Source organism: Lycorma delicatula, chromosome 2 (assembly GCF_047948215.1).
Source record: "Lycorma delicatula isolate Av1 chromosome 2, ASM4794821v1, whole genome shotgun sequence".
In the NCBI taxonomy this organism is placed as follows: domain Eukaryota; kingdom Metazoa; phylum Arthropoda; class Insecta; order Hemiptera; family Fulgoridae; genus Lycorma; species Lycorma delicatula.
Genome location: NC_134456.1, coordinates 111,678,753 through 111,700,725, shown reverse-complemented (window position 1 = coordinate 111,700,725; position 21,973 = coordinate 111,678,753). Strand labels below are relative to the sequence as shown.

At 28.2% G+C, this 21,973-nt stretch overlaps 1 protein-coding gene across 6 annotated transcripts in view; it reads left to right on the top strand.

Annotated features, from left to right (window-relative positions):
- The window catches only part of LOC142319132 (uncharacterized), a 103,521-nt gene that overhangs the window by 70,131 nt on the left and 11,417 nt on the right, over positions 1-21,973 (top strand). For 4 of the 6 annotated variants that reach the window (XM_075356075.1, XM_075356072.1, XM_075356078.1 and 1 more), the window contains 4 exons: positions 566-2,176; positions 14,472-14,642; positions 17,978-18,210; positions 19,947-20,079. In XM_075356075.1, the coding sequence (XP_075212190.1) occupies positions 566-2,176; positions 14,472-14,642; positions 17,978-18,210; positions 19,947-20,028 (2,097 nt within the window). In that variant the 3' untranslated portion in view covers positions 20,029-20,079. The remainder of the gene's footprint in view (positions 1-565; positions 2,177-14,471; positions 14,643-17,977; positions 18,211-19,946; positions 20,080-21,973) is intronic. The other 2 variants (XM_075356077.1, XM_075356076.1) reach the window with 1 other exon arrangement.

Sequence of the window (21,973 nt, the reverse complement as noted above, 5' to 3'; positions counted from 1 at the left end):
CTTTTATTTTCTACACTTTCTCACTCGCTCTTAAATTGTCTGGCCCACGTATACACTTGGTTCTGGGATGGTGTAGAATCCCCAAACTGTACATTTAAATGATCTAAAATTTCTGCAGGTTCAGCACCTTCATTATTTAAAAACTTTATGATTATATGTTTGTGCAACAGATGGCAGAACCTCTTACTTCATTGTCTTAAAATAAATTAAGACTGTACTGATGACAGAACAGAGCAGAAGAGCTAACCATGATGGTTCCCCCTCTCTAACACACTGACATTAACCCCCCCACTTCACCATTCAGCTTGGAACTACTTGCTGCATAGAATAACAAAATTACTGTTTAAATTTGATTCATCCTCGTATTATTGAAAGTTCATTTTAGAAACGTTTTTATACTTTAGGTATTTAGTTAAGGAAACTAGTTTATTGTGTGAATGTGACAGGAGGAGACATATCCATACATCAGATGTTTTAAAGGAATTAATATATATATATATATATTTTACTATTTTTTAATTTACAATTAAACTGTCATTATTAATCTATTTTATTTTACTTCCAGGCATTACTTCCATTTTCTAAGTTATACAATTTAGAATTACAATATTGTGAGTGTCAACAGAATAAAAATGAAGTAATTGAAATTATGAAACTTCCATTAAAATTAATACAGTCTTCTGTAACAAACAGTTACCTCAAAATGGTTAGATGTGAACAGAATTTTGGATTTTTAAATTTAACAGTAAAATACCAGAGACAAATTAAGAATAAAATTAATCTATATTTTCTTTCTGAAGTATGTTCACAGATTAAACCATCATCTGGTAACATAGATTTGGTCAAAACTCTTAAGCAAGGGAATAATGTTGAGACTTTACCTTGTAGTAATAGTTGTGAACAACTCAAATTTATAAAATATTATCTGCAGGGAATGAAAAATAAAGAATTACCAGTTTGTTCATCAGATATTGTCAATAATTTGTGTTGCATTAATAGTATTTCTGGATGTGAATGTTTTTGTTCAATAGTTCGTCAACATGAACTCTCATGTTTTAAGTCTGCATTTCATTCGTCGCTCTGTTGTTTAGCATTGTACAAAATTAATAATAATAATGATAATGGAATTAATTCTAAATCTCCTAGTAGTTATTGTCATTCTAATTTTAAAAAACAAGAAAACACTCCACATCAGCCACAACCATTGACAAATATAGTCAGTAATGAAAATAATAATTACCGTAATGATGATGATGATGATGATAAAGTACATAGTAGAAGTAAAAGAAGTAACAGAGATTTAATACAACTGTTAAATCCTGAAATAAATGATGAACATTGTGAATGTAGCAGAAACAAAAATGATTTACTTCACTATAAGCACATTAATTCTGATAATGAAAGTTTCTCCTCTTTTGAGTGTAATAAAACAGATAAAAACAGAATTAAAAATAGTAAAGTTGTGGGAAAAATAAGTACATTAAAATTTATTGATTTTATAGATGATAATGATGATGATGGTGAAAGTAAAACAGAATTGCATACAGTTTTTCCATGTAATATGAAATCTAATAGGCAACATTCTGAAAATTGTGCAGGAGGTGATGATAATTCAGTCATTGACTTGATACAGTTCAACAATTGCCAGTTAACAAGTGCCAATAATTATTTTGAAAATGAAGGATTAAGTGAAAATAATGTGCCTCTTGCAAGAAATAAACATTGTATAGAAACAGATTATGATGATAACATAATTCTTTGTGATAAATCAGAAAATAAAGGGTTAAATGAGATTTCTACTACTGTAATAAGAGAAGACTCTAAATTATCTGAGAATATTCTTAAACAAGATAGAGTATTGCCTGTCAGACAGTCTGGCAATAATTTTAATGTTTACGAAAATATTCCTTATAACAAGCAAACTGATGATCATGCTGATTCTGATAGTTTTTTTAAAGTAAGAATTGAAATAGAACGTGCATTACATTTGCCTTTAATTAAGGGAAGTTGTGATGATGTAACTGAGATGATTCCACCTAGCACATGTGCTATAATCCATATGAAATCTGATGATGGTAATGAAGAAAATTTAGCGACACCTGTAATCAAAAACACATGTAATCCTTGCTACAATACAGTTTTTCATACATCTTTACCAATTAAACCTTTATATCAAGTAAGTACTTTCTTTTATTTCTGTAAATGGTGCACTTCAAATAATAAGAAATATTGAGAGACATTATGTTATTAATGTTAAACATTATGTTATGTTTACAACAGCAACATTATACTTTAATTTGTTTTGTGTGTCTCCTCATAACAACGTATTGAGGTAGATTTTAGATATTACATTAAAAGGTTTATCTTGCAGACATTTATCTCTTGAAGTACTTGTTTTAAAAAAGTTGTATTTGAACTAGTCACCATAAAATATTAGTCAAAATTAAAAATTATTTACTTGTTTGAGTAAAACGCAAATCCACAAAAAATATTACAAATACCATTCATATTTCAGAGCAAATATAATTAGCATTAAGCAGCTTGGCGAGAATGCATAACAAGGATTGGTGATAGGGCAGAAATGAAAGGTGATAAGGGACATAACTCAACCACTGCTTGATTTTAAAAAGAAACTACAGCAGAGGATTCAGTAATTAAATGATTTTCAAGCACAATCTTGTTTTAGAGCACCTTAATTAAATACTGAAGCTTGTTAATAAATTATTATGCTTATGTACAGTTTTTCCATGAGGAAAGTATAATATTTCACCTGATTCTAGAGCTAAAAATAAATAAACATAGAGTTTGGAAATTCTTTGTTTGAGTTACAGCTGCCGAAAGATTTTTACCTTTATATTTTTCTGTAGGTAATATAATGTGATGCAACATTTTTTTTATTGTAAAAAACTAATGTATTTGTAATTTTAGAGCATTTGTTAAAATCTAACAAAGTTTAGTTTGTTTTATTTTAAACAGCATCTTTAAGGCAAATCGGAAATCATTTAGAATTTTACTTGCTTGAATACAATATCCATTTCTTTAGTGCGGCAAAAGAGGCATGTTTTGAGCCTGCTTCTACCGATTGTGTTCCTTCTAATGATCTTGTTTGTTACCTGAAGAGGGTAGTTCATGATGAGTGGCAAAGTGAACGGGATGCTACCATGAACAATAAACTTTGCCCAATTAAGAACACTGTATCACCATGTCGAAATCATTCCTCATGCATCACTGTATCACCACCACTCATGTAGAAATAACCATCCAGAGGAGGTTATGTGACATTTACGTATAGGGCACCCTAGGCTCACTCATGGATATTGATGATGCAAATGGTTGCCCCCCTTTGTGCTCACTGCAACTGCCAACTAACAGTGTACCACAGTCTTCTGGATTGTATCTGTTATGTGGCATTGCATCGTTTAACCTAGAGGCTAACGTGCTTTTCTAGGGGATAATGAAATGTTATCTTATATTTTACGGTTTCTTAGGACCGTTCATTTACATTCAAGTATTTGAACTACTATAGTGAGTTTCAGCTATTCATGCCAACTGCCATAAAGCAAATGGTTATTTTATTACTTTAATTGAGATATATAATGTAATATCTTTGTTAATTACAACAAATATATTGTGTCTAGGCAATAACGTGGAAGTGTTTTTCACCCAGAAAAACAAAACAAAAAACCTTTAATTATTATTTAGAATTATAAGAATTCCACCAATTCAACATTTAATTAAAATTTTTCAAAGAAGTATATTGGCTTTTTTGTATAATTTTTCCTGAATTAAATTCTCTACAACATTTGTTACAGTTTTATTTATTAATTTTCATTTTTACCAAAATTATTTTACACCAAACCTAAAAAAAAAGGTGTTTTGATTCTTTCAATTTTGAGAACCATTTTATTTATAATTTTCCTGTCAAATAATACGACACAAACACATTAGTCTTTTACCATAATTAGTGTGAAAAATTTTAGAAATGTATTGGAATTTACCCATATAATGTACTTGAAGTTGAATTCTTTATCGAGCAACAGTTTGAAAGCAAAACATTTTGGACTGTATTATATGACTTTTTACTTTTAGCTGTAGAATTATCCATCTTCCAAAATAATATGTGCTTTCCTGGTAAAAAATCTTGTATATTTCCATATTAAATATATATTTCTATTCCCATTTTAATAACTTATTGACCATTTAAAAGATCTTCCACAAACTTATGTAAAATAAAATTAAGATTTTTTTTTTTCTAGAACTATTGTCTTATATATATTTATTAATACTAATAAAAAACTGAATTTTCTACATTTCTTTTATTGCAAACAAAAAATATCGACTAAACATATTTTCATTATTGCCTTCTAAATTGTTATTTTTACTTTATTTCATTTGTTCATTTTAACTGCTTCTACATTTTTGAAACTACAAATTGTTCATTTGTGATGTTGCTCTTATTATCTAGGAAATGAAATGCTGTAGTAGCTGCTTTTATATCCCTAAAGTAGATTTTTTTTTTTTTTTTTTTTTTACCCATCTGCTTATTCCTAATATGATCTACATAATTATTAAGTATACTTTTAATAATAAAATGTTTAGTTAGTTACTAACTTTTGAGAATATGTCTGTACTTTTCAATACAACTTCAGTAAAATTTTAAATATTAACATATAAAATTTAATCATGGCAAGTTTTATATTTTTATCAAAACATTAAAAAGTACTGCCTACCATGATTTAAAAGAGAGGACTGTAATTTTCTTATTACATTAAATTTTTAACAGTTTTTTTTTTTACTTCATAAAAATTATTAATGATGGTGATAAAATCTTTGATTTAATCATTACAAAAGTAAGTCTAAAGTATTGCTATTAAATTGGAATTAGTGAATACTAATTCATAAATAAACAACATTGCAACATTGCTCTTTTTATTTATTAATTTTTTTTCTTATGTAAGATAATATAGATTGATAAAGAATCAGTCAAATAAATAATATTAATATTAAAACTAGTTGATAAATTCATATTAATCTATTATTTGTACATTTTTGTGTTATTAAATTACAACCAAGTTGAACAATTTCATACAATTTTGTTGTAAATTTAGAATTACATAATATTGAAGTTATAGTTTCAAATTTGGGTACCCATATATAGAAGCAATAGTCATTGTAGAAATGTTAGGTTTTTCTTCTAATGAATGTTCATCACTAAATAATGATGCAATATCTGGATCCAGTTCACTTCTCGTTAAGTGTTCTTCATCTTCTTTTAATCCTCTGGGCATTTGAGGTATATTAGGATCTTGAATTAAATCCAGATCTCTCCATTCTGTTTCTATTTCTTTTTTTTCTTCTTCTTCTTTGTCTATATATTTTTCTGGGATCTGCATTACCTTTTTTACATCTGTATCTAATGAATATCTTGTCATTGGCCTTTCTAGTTGACTAATTGCATAAATTACAGATTCTGGAATAAAAAATAAAATTTAATCAATAGTAAAATATTATTAAGTTTTTGGCTCATTCTTTAACTTTCTTATAATTAAATTAGTTAGTTAGTACTATAAGGAAGTGAAGAGGGGGGTAAAAACTATATCATTCTGGGTTATCTCTTATGAGTTGGATCTTGTGTAATTTCCTTTTTCATTTTTGTTATTGGGCTAACAAATAAGCCATTTTAATTACTAATTCTAAAAACTCTACAAATATATAAAAAAATTTTACAACGAGCAGCTTATAAAGGTAGACGAACTTTGTTTAGTGATATTAACATAGTGCATCTCTGTTCATTGCACAAGCAACGTCCAAGGAAAGTGTAGTCTAAGTGGAGGTGATGTGTTTAACATTAATTTAAAAAGCTTATCAGCTTTTTGAAGATTCATTACATAGATTATGTTAGTAATCTCAATAAGACTGGCTGGCATTTAAACTTGATATATGAGATGTTCAAAAATAAAGAAAGAAGAAAGATAATTTTCTTTTTTCTCCCAGATAAAGATTCTAATTTGATGAGCCAGATTCTACATCTTGCAAAACTTGTAAAAACTGACTAAGATGTGAGAGTCAGAAGTTTAAGCATAAAAAAGTCTTTATAGACTGAGACTGAGCTATGTAAGGCTACACAGTTCATTCTTAAATTTAAACCTAAAATATTATATTAAATTAATAAATACAGTTACAAGATCAAATAGAAAAAATTATTCAAATGGAGTTTATATTAATAATGTAATGATCAAACATTTTAGAAGGTAAAAGATTCTTTTAGTTGGTAAAAGCTTCTAAAACTTGTTCAAATTAATTTTAAGTAATATTGATCATTAGCCACTAAATTGCAGTGAAACTTAAACCAGCTTTAATGTATAAAAATGTGTTCACATGGAAAAATGTATCAAAAGGAAAAATTTATAAGTAGTTTGACTCCAGGTTGGATTTTACACAGTTACATTCAATGTTCATGAAGAAAAACATCATGGGATCATGATGATAAACTTTTGTCATAATGATGATTTTTGCCAAAAGAATAAATGCTTCAACAGAGGCAAAAATGTATAATTAGGTATGAAGGACAGAAAATGTATAATTAGGTATAAAGGACATAGGCTTTCAAGGTATTAACCCTTATATTTATATTGTTATGTCTATCTGGGTTTGGGAAAATCTGTTCGAAGCTAAAAAAACTTCAGAGGCAAATTATAATAAAGTTTCTTTAGACAGACAGTGCAATATGAGTGAAGATTGATTAAACAAATGAGAACAGTTGGGTTTTTACTTTGGATTTATAATGTGATCACCTTTAGACAAGTTTAAAAAGAATTTTGTGTATAAATACAGGTAATTAAATCTCTTATTTAAAAATAAGCATAGGTATATTTTAATTCTATCTTAGGTACGTAAGTATAGTATAAAGTATATTATAGTTTTATCTTTAGAATAATGGTAATGGAAAATTACCCAATATTTAGTTAGTACTTTAGCAGCACATTTATCATGTGCTGCTTAAAATACTGAATCATATATTGTGTGGAAAGTTCTCTTGGTGAAGAGGGATTCAGATTTAGGAAAGTAAGAGTTCTAGTAATTCTATAACAAATACAATTCAGTCTTATACCTGTTATTAAAAATGAAGGTATGTTATTAAGTATAAAGTGGAATATGTTATATTCATAGATTTTGAAAAGATTTTCAACAATTAAATGTTGTAATAAGCTTATGAATATCCTCAAATAGAAAGGTGTAAATTGTAAGGAAGAAGATTAAAATAAATCTGGCTGAATTAAAAAGTATGAATTAGAATCAGGAATGAAATAACTGAGGAACATGGATTGTGTAGAGAACAAGTATGCTGTTTTTCACTTGCCCTGTAAAGTTTTATCTTCAAAAAATTGTTATTGAATGTTTGGATATAATACGAGGAGTGGTTCTTATTGGAAGGATTGAAATATCTGTTTCTAGGGGATTTAGACAAGAAGTGTGAGGACTACATATGAGTAAATTTAAAGAAAACTAAAAGCATGATCATTTTAACAGTGAGATTTATGAAGAATTGTACTGCAGGTAGGAAATTAAAATAAGGATTGTAATGGCAAAACAATCCTTTTAATATGAAAAGGAACTGCTATGTGGGTATCTGGAAAAAGGTTAGCAAAATGTTTTGTGTGCATTGTTGGTACTATAAGAAACAGAAATATGAACTCTGAAGAGAGAAGTTGAAAAAGACTAGAAACCCTAAAAATCTGTGAATGTAAAAGAAAATAAAGATGATATGATAGATGTATAACATGATATATAAAAATAGGTACTGAACAGAGTTGGAACAGAAAAAATAATAAAAAGCCAAAAAAAAGAATGGTTAAGTAGAAAATTTTATACTAATGATTACTTTGGAAGGAAGGATATTTATTTAATATTACCTGATATAAAATTTTATAATTGATGATATATCCAAGGTACTGAAAATTGTATTGCATAAATTAGTAAGTTTTATAATTAAGCTTACTATTTTAATGTGATCATAGGTGATTTTTAATACTGTTTATAGTTATTATTTTCTTCTCTAATTATTGTATATTCTGTAATTGATGATGTTATTTTTATTAATAATTTGCATGTGTTTCTTTTTTTGCTTAACCTTCAGGACCACCATAGGTATTGCTTCAGAGGATGAGATGAGTGATTTGTAGCATATGTAAAAATGCCATGCCTGACAGGATGTATTTGCATGCGTTTGTTTCTCCATATGAACACATTTGTAAATTCAGTGGATACCTCTTAATCATGCTGTTTTTTTTTTTAATTTATTTTTTCCCGATTCTTTGTGAATCTTATCATTGGACAAAATTAATTGCATTATGTTGCATTCAAAATTGCAGTAGTAGTATCTTTTAAGTTAATATAAATATTTTTTTAATAATTTATTAGCAACAGATTAAGTTTTTAAAAAAATGTTTATAATCTTAAGAATATATCATTTGTACAGTATAGATAGATAAAAATGTTACTAATATTACATGTAGTTCAGTAAATAAGTGTGTAAACTAGAATACAGGATATTTAAATTTTAATTTAGATAATGATACTTTCATTGCTGATAAATACACCAGATTCTCTATTTTCACACAGTCTTTTTTAACATGATTTTGAAATAACATGGTGCAAAAAATTAAAAGACCAAAAAATTTATTGGGCTCTGACAACATTAATATCATTATGTATTGTAGAAATTCATTCTTGGAATTTTCTACACCCCCTTACAAATACATACTTACATACATACTGCGTACTATTCATTGTACGCAGAAGTATGTTTGGATAAGATCCTTGTGCAGATATTTTGTATAACATTAAAGAAGTTAAGCATGATCTATATAACTAAGACGATAACACAATTACAAAATTAAAAGATTTCGTTGAAGAACAAGATACAGATTTTGGACCATTTTAAGAATGGACAAGGTTCAAAATCTGTGGCTAAGAGGTTTGGTTTGAATGAAGCAACAGTAAGAATCATTAAAAAAAGTAAAGTTGCTGTAAGACAATCTTCTTCTGGAATAAAAGCTTGTGCTAAATGATCCTCATACACTATATTAAAGAAAAATTGGAAAAGACTAGTAAGGTAGAAGATAAAAAGGGATTTTCATAGATGGCAACATTATCAAGCAAATGGCCTTACAATTTTATAAGCAGATTAAAGAACAGGAGTCAAATTATATTGTGCTTACTTAATTTGTTCACAAATAGAAGGTTGATTTTTCTAGGAGTACAGGAAGGCTATCCAGATTTTTCAAAAGCCATACAATGCATAACATTAAAATAAAAGACGAAGTTAATCTAGCAGGTAACAGCTGCTAGATTACATTACTTTTTTAATGTGCAGTAATGCTTTGGGAGATTGTAATGAGGCCTTTACTTATTAATAGAGTACATTATCTGCATGCAATGAAAGACATAGACAATGATAATCTGCCACTGCATTGGAGGGCTAACAGAAAAGCATAGATAACAGCAGGAATACTTACAGGCTAATTTTTTTATTCCTGAAGCACGTAAGGACAAAGGTCTTTCGTTTAAAATTCTTTTACTTGTAGATAATGCACCTGGATATTCTGTGCTGGAACACCCAAATGTCAAAGTTTTATCCTGCCACATTATACAACATCCTTTATTCAACTCCTAGATCAAGGCATTATAGTGACATTTAAGACTTATTACATCAAAAGAATGTTCCAATTTATCCTGGATAACACCCAATAAAGATGAAACATTTACAATTATGAAACTGTCAATTATGGACTGCGTGAAATTTGTTGATGTGGCAATTTCAGAATTAAAGCCATCAGCTATGAATGCTTGTTGGAGACCAATTTGGCCAGAATAACTAACCACGTTACCCCAAGTACAATCTAACTGCATTCCTATATTATTACCGCAATTAGTCAAGAAGGTTTTGAAGAGTTTATGATTGAAAATGTCATTGAATTGACTGCTGACAAAGCTCTTAATGAAGAAGAAGTTCTTGATGTTAGCTGAGAGGACCACATTGGAGAATTAGTTCCAATATTAGCAAATACAATCTTGGAAGGCCTGCCAACTGTCTATAGATTTGGAAATCATTTTCTAACAAATGAACGTAACGTAGAACAAGCTTGCATGGCTTGTTACAAAGAGTCATAGAAGAAACTTACAAAAAAAAAAGTCACAGCGATCAATAACTTAATTTTTTTAAAAGAATGAACTTGTAAATTTGATCTGAAACAGAGCACTACTACTGGATACCCCAAGTAATGAACCATAACCTTTTAATAAACATCCAACTTGTCCACACAACTTGTTATTAAACAAGTTTTAAAGTACTATATATCTAGGCAATTACCTTTGAAATTGTTTAAATTATATATATAATTGTAGTGAAGTAGTTAGATTAGTGATACTAAATACCAGTATTCCTGTTATAGAATGCATTTTTCCAAAGCTGTCCTTGTTCCAATTTTATTCTTGGCCATGATTTTTATTTTAATGATATCTCTGGGCATATTACTATTTTTGCAGATGATATAGCAATGTTACTGGGTATCAGTTTTACAGGAAGAAATGTAGTATGACCTTAAAATTTCCATATCGTTTCATTGTAAGAAACGAGACTGATGATTTTGAAAGTATTTATATAATTTTCATAGTTTACATAATTTTTCCTTTCTTTTAAGAAACCATGTAGTTAATTGCAATTACAAATATTATACTTGTGAGAGCTAGGATAGAAAAAAGTGTGCTGAGTATCTTGGTTGATGAGAATCTATTTTGGAAAAATCTGATAAATATTATTGGTGGTCTTTGTGGGAATTGTTAGGATTTATTTTTATTTCAGGTTTGTTTGTCAACTTTTATTTAGAAAAGTTTATTTTGTCAATTCATATTTAGATATTGTACCGCATTATGTTGCTGGATAGCATTTATCAAGTTTTATTGGACATTCTTTCATTCTGTTTATATGCAAATAATATAATAATACTCTCAGATTTTTGTGTATTAAAGTTCTATATATTTTTATCAGAGAAGTAATGAGGCTAAATTGGTGTCTGAAAAAATTTCAATAAAACTCTTGATAAGTGTTAAATATCGTATTGTGTGTTCCTAAGCCATCTTATTCCCTTTACATAGAATTTTATTTATCTATCTTACATTTTTCAATTTATTTACAGCTGTGATTGAAAATAACAAGCTTTTATTAACTCTAAAAAAAATTTATTTCAGTTATTAATCTTAATTATGAAGAGGTTGGCTAATATTATGGAGTAGTAGTAACATAATTTATTAATATGTTAGATGTGATGCGATTTCTAATTTTGTTTATGCAATTGTCCAGATGTGTGTGTATCACATCTGCTGTGTGTATATGCGCATATCCACTTTCCTTACACAGGATTTAGCTTATTTTGTTATATGACCATATATATATATTTCTTCTAGTTAGGGATTTTTTTTCTCAAAGGAAATTTATTTATTTCTTCTGAGTTTATTATATATAAGTTTAATATTTTTGTATAAAAAATATATTAATCCTAATAAATTGTATAAAAATCACTTCATAATTTACTAGGAAAAATAAATTCCATTATTACTACAATGCGTTCGGAAAGTTGCTGTGCTCTAGAATTATGAAGTGTAATGACAAAACTTTCTTAATTATTATTTTCTATTTTCATTTTATTATTTTATAGAAACGGATATTGCAGTAATTGGAATAGTTTATAAAAGCTGTTAAAATTGACCTCCTACAACATCAATACAATACTGCATGTTTTTCAATTTTTTTTCAAATATTTTAACCAGCTGATGTATGTACTGGAATATCTCATACGTACACCATTATTGTGGTTTTTAGTTCATCAAACATGCATGATCTGTTGTGACACAGTACTTGTTTTATTGCCTCCTGTAGAAAGTAATCTGGGAGGTCAGATTGGGTGATCATGTAGGTAAACCCCGTCAATATGATGGTATACTGTGGCACCATATTATTGGAACAAACTGATTGATTTGTGCTTCTGTTAACTGACTAATGAATTTTGTTAAAACAGCACAGTAATTATCACTATTAACTGTATTTTCAAAAAAGATTGGACCCACAAAATTCACATTTTACTCACACCGATCCAGACTCCAATTTTCATTTCATGTAAAGATTGTTCATGTAATTCATGGGAGTTAGTTGTCAACCACAGCCATGTATTTTGTGAACTAATCTAGCCTTAGATGAAACCATGCTTCATTTATAAAACTCATGTTAAGGATACCTACAGAATTTTTGTCAATAAAATATTTAAACTATTGACAATAATTTAATCTTTTGGCATGATCAGGTTTCAGTTCTTGAACACACATTACTTTGTAGGGAAAAAGTTTCAGTTCTTTTCTTACAGCTTTATCTGCTGTAAGAGTAGCAAGTCTGGTATTTTGGTGCTTTGCTAACATATGCATTGACTTTGATGGCCTTTCAGTCATAGCATCCGAAATAACAAGCAGCTTCTGTTCGTTTAGTTTTGGCAGTCTTCCACTTCAATCAGTGTCTTCACAGAGTGTGTTACCCAAAATCGTTCACTAAGAGTTCTAACTGCATTGCAGTGAGGAACAGGAGTATTCTGAAACTTTTCAGAAAACTTGTACTTCACTAAAGCAGTGTACTTATAACCTTCACAAAAGACGTGTTCAACAAGAAAAATGCATTCTTCTATCAAAAGAACCATTATGTTTCTCACAACTATTGATTCCAATAAACAAAATGAAGCATGTTCAATCACAACTAAATAATTGACGTCTTGGTTTATTACTGAGCAACACCCAGCGAACCCCAGGGCAACCAACCTAACACCGGAAGAACAGAATGCACCACATAATTGTAAAGCATACTGCACAATGACTTTCCAAACTCATTGTATAAAATATTAGCATAAGTAACTTACATAAAATGCTTGTTTGTTTAAAGCAAATTATATTGCTGTAATTAATTGATGGCTGAATTATTACTTTTATCCTATCACTTCACACTCGGCAAAGATTTTTTGAGATTTAATGGAAGATCAAGTAAAAAGATAGAGTAAATCATTGCAGAGAAAAAAAGGAGAATTTAGGAAGAGAAGAAAAACAAATAATGCAAGTGGATGTTTAAGAATATTGATGACATGTGCATAAAGAAGTAAAGGAATAATTGTATGTTTTTGAAAAAAGCACATGATCATTTAAATGTGTTTGAATTAATAAATCAGAGTAGATTGTAAAGATAATTTAATTAAACAACTTGTTTAATTAAATAATATTAATTAAGGTTACTGTACTTCAATCAGAAAACAATTATGAAAATAGTGAACACATAAACTGAGTGGTTTGACTCGGAATGGGAGAGGTAAAAAAGAAATCAGCATAGGAGGAAGGAAAATAAATATATAAGGTTCACAGATGATATAGTGTTTGTAGAAGATGAAGCACTAAATATTCAACGAATAATTCCAAAATCAAAAACATTAAGACATAATATGGAATGAAAATGAATGTTAAGAAAACAAAAGTCATGACAATAAGCCAATGAATGTCCACATGAAAAATAAAAAATTAAGCAAGTAAATCAGTACAGTTACTTAAGTATAATATTAAAATAGATGCCAAAAGTAAAAATAAAATAAAAACTAGAATATCAATGAATAAGGAAGCATTTAATAAAAAGAGACAGTTATTGGTAAGAAGACCAAGACTTCAGGAACATTTACAGTGTACGTATGTATGAATGTAAAATGTGGACACTTAAGAAAAAGGGAAAAGAAAGATCGAGTACATTTTAAAAATTTGTACATGTAGAAGATTGTTAAAAGTAAAATTTACAGTCAAAATGAAAAATGAAATAATGAGGGTAGTGAATGAGAACAGAAATTAGTCAAAGTAATTCAGAATAGAAAAGCTCAGACATCATGAGAGAAGAAAATTTGATAAAAATATCTGTAAAAGATTACAAATTATGGGCAGTTTAAAAGGAAACAGGAAGTATCAAGAACTCAAATGTAGATAGACATGGCACCTCAATTTTATGGTAATAAATATAAACATAGTAAATGAAAGCTAAAGATACCATTGCTTTCCTGAAGTATTAAACTTTCTGTTTCCTCTTCATCCTCTTCTAATTCTTCTTCTTCTTCTTCTGTATCTTTTTTTTGTTCTGCTTTTATATCACGTTTTATTACTCGCTGTTCTATTTTTACTTGAGGTACTAACTCTTTTAAGTTATAAATTATTGGTTTATACTTATATGAGTATTTTTTTTCTATTTCCTTGATTTTTTTTTTTTGTACAACTGGATATTCTTTTAAATGATATGGCTCCTGCTCCTTGATTAGATATTTCATTAGAGTTTCATTATCAGGAACCATACTCAATGGCGTCATTATCTCTTTAGAACGTTCCTCACTAATATCTCTTTTTTGCAGGTATTCAGCCTCAGTGTCAGTGTACAAGCTTTTGATGAATTTGGACATCTTGTTAAAGAGTTCATTGGAAGTGCCACTATTAATCTTAATGTCTTTTCTAATGGATTTAGTTCTCTTCGAGGGTGGTTTAATTTGTTGGATTTGATGGGAAGCTGTAAAGGACAAATAAAAGTAATTAAATCAAATTTTACCTTATTATATATTTTAATGCATTATTTTGTGATTTGTCCCTGACAAATTGGTTATTAGTATTACAGTTCACTTGACAAACATTTGCTGTGAAATAACAATTAATATGATCATACTCATATTAATACTATAATACTCTTCATAAATATGCTCTACTGCTTTTATTGGACAATAATTAAAATGTTTTAATTATGAATAAGAGTTTGATAAACATATTTCATTCTGTTATATTCTGTCATGATAAACCCTGTTTAACTTAGTAGTGTGTCCCTTGGTTATTTGTCTTATTTTCTGGTTATGAGAAGGAAGGGTTGTGGAGAGATAATGTTTTTGATATATTACCATGTGTTATAAGTTGACACTACATATCCTTTTGCTTGTTCATAGGTGTACTGCCAAAAAATTACGAGGGTAAATAAAATGTAAACGGGAGTTTTGTTCCTGAGCGTCTGTGGTTGGTAGGACTGGGCCTGCACTAGTATGCTTGAGTGGGGTCGTTAGAAGTGCGAAGAGCTGGTCATTCCACACTCCCAACCAATTCATCAGTAACACTCATGATGTGGAGCAACAGGTGCACTCCTCCACTGCGCAACACATAATTATTAAATTTCTTGCTTGTTTAGGAATTCAAGCGACGGAAATATTTGCAGAGATTGCACAGTACGGGGACCAAACATTGTCAAGGATTCATGTGTTTTCCTGGCATAAAGAGATCAAAAACGAATGGAAAATCAGGAAGATTATCACCATCCTCGGACCAGCATTACAGACAAAAACGTTTGCATGGTTTGTTACATTTTTGAAGACAATCGACAGTGAGAGTTTCCAAAATTGTAGAATAGGTCGGAATAAGTTGTGGGAGCTTTTGAACGAGGTGAGGGCTACACATCACCGCAAAAGATGAGACCAACCGATTCAAGAGACCATCCTTCTCCATGACAACACCAAGCCCCATACTGCAGCTCTAACAATCTCAAAACTAGAAAAATACTCTGGACTCAACTTGATCATCCTCCCTACAGCCCAGACCTATTACCCTGCAATTTTCATTTGTTTGGGCTGCTTAAAGAAACTCTAGGAGGGCAACAATTTGAAGGTGACAAGAGCGTGGAGGGATTCATGTGCAATTGGCTCCTGACACAACCAGCTTCATTATACAATGCTACAATAAAAAAAACCTTCCTTCTCACTGGGAAAAATGTATTTCTAAAGCAGGAAACTGTGTAGAAAAATAAATGATATTTGCTTTTCATTTTTCAATAAATAACTATTTTTAAAAATAAAATCCCATTTATATTTTATTTACCCTCGTATAATGATGCACCATACAAAGCATCTTGTAACATCTTCTTACTCAATGTGTGCTTATCATAACGTAAAGTGGATATAAAAATCCTTTTACTTATTTTATGACTTAAGACATTAGATAAATATTGCACTTTGGAATGGTAAGCATTATCCATAGAAATCTTTTGTAGACTACTAACATTTCAGTCAGAGCATGTGTGTTATTCAGAATAAAATAATAATACATAACATCAAATAATTTGTTAAAATTTTTTATTTAACAATTATCTATATTTTTGTAATAATCTTCAAAAGATTTTAAAAACAAAAAGAGAAGAAAATCATTAATGATTTTATTTTAATAGAAACGATAGTTTATTTTATCAATTAATTCATATTACTTTAAAATAATCTTCAAAACATGTAAAATAAACACAGGATTTCTAGGGTACAATTTGCATTCAGTTTGTATGTTTTGTTTTGTTTGCTCTGTTACACCTTCTTTTTAATTTTGGTGATGCTGTGGGTAATATATAACAGGTAGAACTGTTGGGGAAACATATGAATTCAAGATATCTTGATATTTTTTATAGGAAATTTTACTATCCAAGGTTTGTGTACTTATTGAAATAATAATATTAAAGGCTTCAATGATTAACTTTATTTGTAATACATTTCCATATTGTGATCAATTAATAGAAAGAGTTCTTATGAAGTCAAATAAACATTCACATATAATGAAGTAATGCTATCTGTTGGTTAATATGTTACTTAAACTGAATTAGCATGTTCTTTCATATTTTAACAGTGATTACATAAGAAGTAAACATTCATCTAACTCATGAACTTCATTAGTAGTTTTTTAAGTTTAGTGGTTTATTTTTATTTTTTCATCTATAGTATTTTCATCTTTATTTTTTTTTACGAATAAATAGTTTTCTACTATGTGGGCAATATAGTGACATTTGGTGTTGTTGATTAGTTATAGACTAGACATATTATAACCCACAATTGCTGCAGGTTTTTAATTTTTCAGGCCTCTTTTGTTTCTAATGACACTCATTTCCTGATTATTATATACTTGTTACAAACTTTTCCAACACTATATTGAAAAAGGTTTCCCTCTGTATCATACTCTTTTTCAGCCATTATTTTTTTGGGCTGTGCATTCCACTCGTAGTATAATGATAAATTTTTTTATTTTTCTGTTAGTTACGATAGGCTAATCTCCAATTATAGTCACTTAATGATAGATAAATTTAGTAGTATATGAAAATGTTTAAGCCCAACTGTAGTCAAAGCCAGGACCTTCCAGATGAAAGGTGTAAACACTCCTCCACGGAGATTAACAGTATGCCTCTTGTTCCAGTCGTTTACTACCAAATAAGCATTGTTATAAAAATTATCTAAGTTTATTGCATTGTTGTTACCTAACAATTCTATGAGCAAATGTAAAACTATTTGTAGTGTTTGGTCAGCTCTCCTACGTACATGTGTGAGGTATCTTCAAAGAAACAAAATTTAATTGTCAACTGATTTTGTCAGGAATTAATGCTTGAGATACCATATTTTTAAGATTTGATATTATTTAGATTTTTTATGTTTGCTTATACTACTTAATTGCAAACACCCATACCACAGCACTTTAGCCTCATCCAATCACAATTCTACGTATGGATAGTAAATATCTTTCATTTTATTATTTAAGTAGTCTATTACAAATCTTATCTTTCCTAGAATGTTTGTAGTACAATTTTCTGTAGATATGGTACATCTCTGTACCATTTTTAAACTGGTAAAGATCAAGAAGGAAACATAAAATTTTAAATAACCACAAATGAAGAGAATTACTCTGTTTATGAAATATTTTCTGTGCGGCTACAGGAAATTGTATGAAACTAACCTACTGCTAAAGAGTCTTTTGCAACATAAGATACTGTTACTAGAAGACATTTTTTTTGTAAAAATGAAAATCAGTTTCATCTAAGAGATTTTTTTTTAATTTGATATTGAATTTTTTCTATTTGTAGATAAATATCATACCATTAGAAGAAATTGTAAAGTTGTCAGCTCCATTTATTGGTACAATGACTATAACAGACAGCAACAACAGCAATAGAAATACAGTAGATGTAGATAATAATGAGAGAAGCATCACCAAAGAAATAAGAGGAAAATTATCTTCATCATTATCTATGTCCAATACTGAAACTAGTGAATTTAATGCTTATGATGAAAATTTTATTACTAGTTCAGCGTTAAGGTAATTTAAAATTTTAATACATTAAATTTAATGTAAAATTGTTGTAATAAGGAACAAATTGCACAATGAGACTTTGGAAAGATCTTTTGTTTGGGCATATAATTTAAATTGAACAGATCCAAGTGCCAGATAAGGATTGCTTTTTGTTAAAGGTTGAAGGATCAAAAAATGGATCTTTATGAATAACTAACTCAAAATCTATAAATCCTAGGTAACCCACTTTTTTTTCTGAAAACTAGATAAAATTCCTGGCAAAACCTGTTTTTTTGAGTGACTGTACAACAAAAATTGTTATAAACTTACCCCCATTTGAAATAATTACCCCCTTTTTAACCCTTAAAAAAAAGGCCACATGTTTCAAAATAGTTTTTTAACATTGCTTTGAATCAAAAAATATTCCAAATAAAAGTTGTAGGACTTTCAGTTATTAAGAATTTAGTTTATTTGTTCCTCCATTTCTCGATAATAGCGTCCATCAAAACAATGGTATTGAAGTTTTCCTACATTTGCTTAGACCTAGAATTTAACACTTCCCAGTGATAAAGTAGAATATTAGTTTTTATATGTATGATATTATTTATTTGTTAATTATTATTATTTATTTTAAAATAAAATAGTTTGAAAAATTTATAGTTATATCCTTATTTTTAAGTGTGCTAGTGTGGCCCCACTACTTCTATGATAAGGAGGTATTGAATACTATTCCCTCCCTAAAAATACCCCAATTAGATAAAAAAAAAAATTTAATGTTTCAGTCAATAAGTCGAAACAGTGATACAAAAGAAAGGTTATTGTATAAATTTTACATGTGACATATTATTAGAAGATGAAATACTGGATTAGATGAGAAATTAAAAACTGTTATTTAATGTTTGAGTCAATAAGTCGAAACAGTGATACAAAAGAAAGGTTATTGTATAAATTTTACATGTGACATATTATTAGAAGATGAAATACTGGATTAGATGAGAAATTAAAAACTGTTATAATTTCAGAATTAGAAGATATTATTACAGCAAATTATATGGAAATGAATGTTAAAAACATAAGGGGAATAGCAGATAATAAACCAATATATTCTTCTATTAAAAAAATATAGAATTGAATAATTAAAACACAGTTCAGGTGCTTAGTTACAATGTTAACAAAAGATTGCAAACATTAAATGAAATAAAAATTAGAGCCAGAAAAGATATAAGATTATAGACAATGGGAGCTATCAGGAGAACTCAAAGTTTAGATTGGAATGAGAGGAGACAGACTGGAGACTTGATACGAAGGATCTATCTCAGAGCAGATAACCACAAAATGATGATGAAACTAAAAAAATAAATGTGTAAAATTTTCAGTTCGAGCCTTCTTTGAGATAAAGCAATCAAAATCTTCTTCTTCCCCGTAATTAAAAGATATCGTATCAAATGCCATTATTATAGTTTATAAACTATTCGTGTTATAGGAAATCAAATAGACATCTGCAAACATGTAAACTACTTCATGTATATATAACATTTTTAATCAAGACTTTTTTATTTACATACATAAAAACATTGAGAACTTAACCTATTCTAAGATAATAGCTTTTATTTACAATAAAAGTTTTGCCTGTTATCTACTGTGAAGCCTCCCAGATTCATTAAACAATTATTTCTCCTGGACAGAAAATTTAACCATCACAATTTTTTTTTTTGTGAATTGTTTGTTTGAAAACTAATTTATTTTTTTTTATTTTGTTTCAGAGAAAAGCTTAGTGAACTTGATTTTTTGATGGAAAATTTAAAAAAGGATTTAAAGACTGATTCATTTCACAACAATGGTTAGAAAAAAGTAATCCATCTAAGAAAGCATTGTTTACTTTTAGTCAGACAACTTGTAAGTAATTATTTGAATATTATAAATAGTAATTATATAAATTATGACAGGGTAGCTATAAAGACTGATGAACGCTATTTAAAAAAGATAAATTTGTGATACTTGTTCGATTAGCAAAATTAGATTCTGCATATATTTATTGTTATATAAAATATTAATATTAATATTGATATCAATATTAATATTGATATATCAATATATATATATCAATATATAATATTGATTTAGCTTAAATGTTTAGTTACTGGAATTTGTGAAAATGAAAGATAATGTGACAGAGACAGCTGGTGAATAGTGTATTTAGGTTTAGTCCAGTGCTTTCTATTAGGCAGTGTAGTTAGATGTGAAATGGCTATTTTCCCACCTACCACATAGCACATAAAGATTTTTAAATTCTCTTTTAAAGAGTAATGGTTAACAGGTTTATACATTCATGTAGATTATACAGATCTATGCTATACTGTGTACTGCAGGAGTATCATAGACAAAAAAAAGGTCATTGAAAAGTGATAGAAAGACAGTTGTAATTGAAATTGTATAAAAAAGAAAAAAAAACAGAAAATGCCAATTGAAACCTTTGTCACATATTCAAAACATGTTTTGACATTAACACCGTACATTTTATAACAATTAATTTGTTGCTGAAAACAACTTCTGTGTAAAATCTTGTACATAAGCAAGAATACTAATACACCACACCAAATGAGTTCATTATGATAAACCAAAATTGTTTATAAAGTTGTGAAACATAGTGTTTACTATTCAAATTATGTTAAATATCAACATTTAATAAAAACTACAATCACCAATATAACACTAACATTAGTTTGTGTAGTATTTATGTGTATAATATTTAAAAAGAATGTTCCTAATATTAATTGTAACACATCAAATAGACATTATTAATAAAGCTTATGATCAAGTGGAGTCTGATTAAAAGATGACTTACAGTTCATTAATAAAATGTGCATTACTTTACTGACTGGCAGATGCACAAAAGTTTGTGCATCTGCTTCTTATTTAAAATCTTCATCCTATATTAGTACTATATTTCTTATATAATGTACTTTCTCAGTAAATTATTCTGAACAAAAACATGGTATACTTTTAATAGGGTTTTAGATTGATTGAATTCCATGAAAATAGATTTTACCATGTTATGATCCACTTACTGTAATTCAGTTATTCATTGTCATATGATTTGCTTAAAAGTAAGACGTTATGAACTAATCTGATATTGTTATAATGAAATTTAGTTTACAACTTAAAAAAACTTTGTATTATTTTAACTCTTTACTTATTACAATTATACTTTTAAAATAAAATGCATTTTATTTATAAAATCATAAATTTTAAAAGTTTATAAATTTATAGAAAAGGTAAAAGATGTTTAACATTATTTTTAGAATATCATTAGTATACAACATACAAATCAAAAAGTGTCTACAAACAAATAACAAAAAACTAGCTAATTTCTTTAAAATACGGTGTCGGAATTTGATATGACCCACCCCCACGCGCTACCCCTACGCTAAATTCATGCATTTAGTTGAACATTTTCATTTCTTATGAACTATCATATGAAAATGATTGAAATTTTGTACACGTATGTAACTTCTATGTGTAAAAATAAATATTTTTACTTTTTTTTTTAGTCTTAAAAAAATTTTTTTTTTAAATACAAAAATATATTTGATTACACATAAAAAATTATTTTTTAAAAAACTTTTATTTAACTAATATTAATATTAAAATTAATAAAAAAAGGAAACAAATTAGAAAAACCCTCTAAAAAGTAAAAAAATATAATATATTAACAAATATAAAAAATGCACTGAAAAGTAAAAAATAAATTATATAAATATCTAATAAATAACCAATAAATAAATGTAAT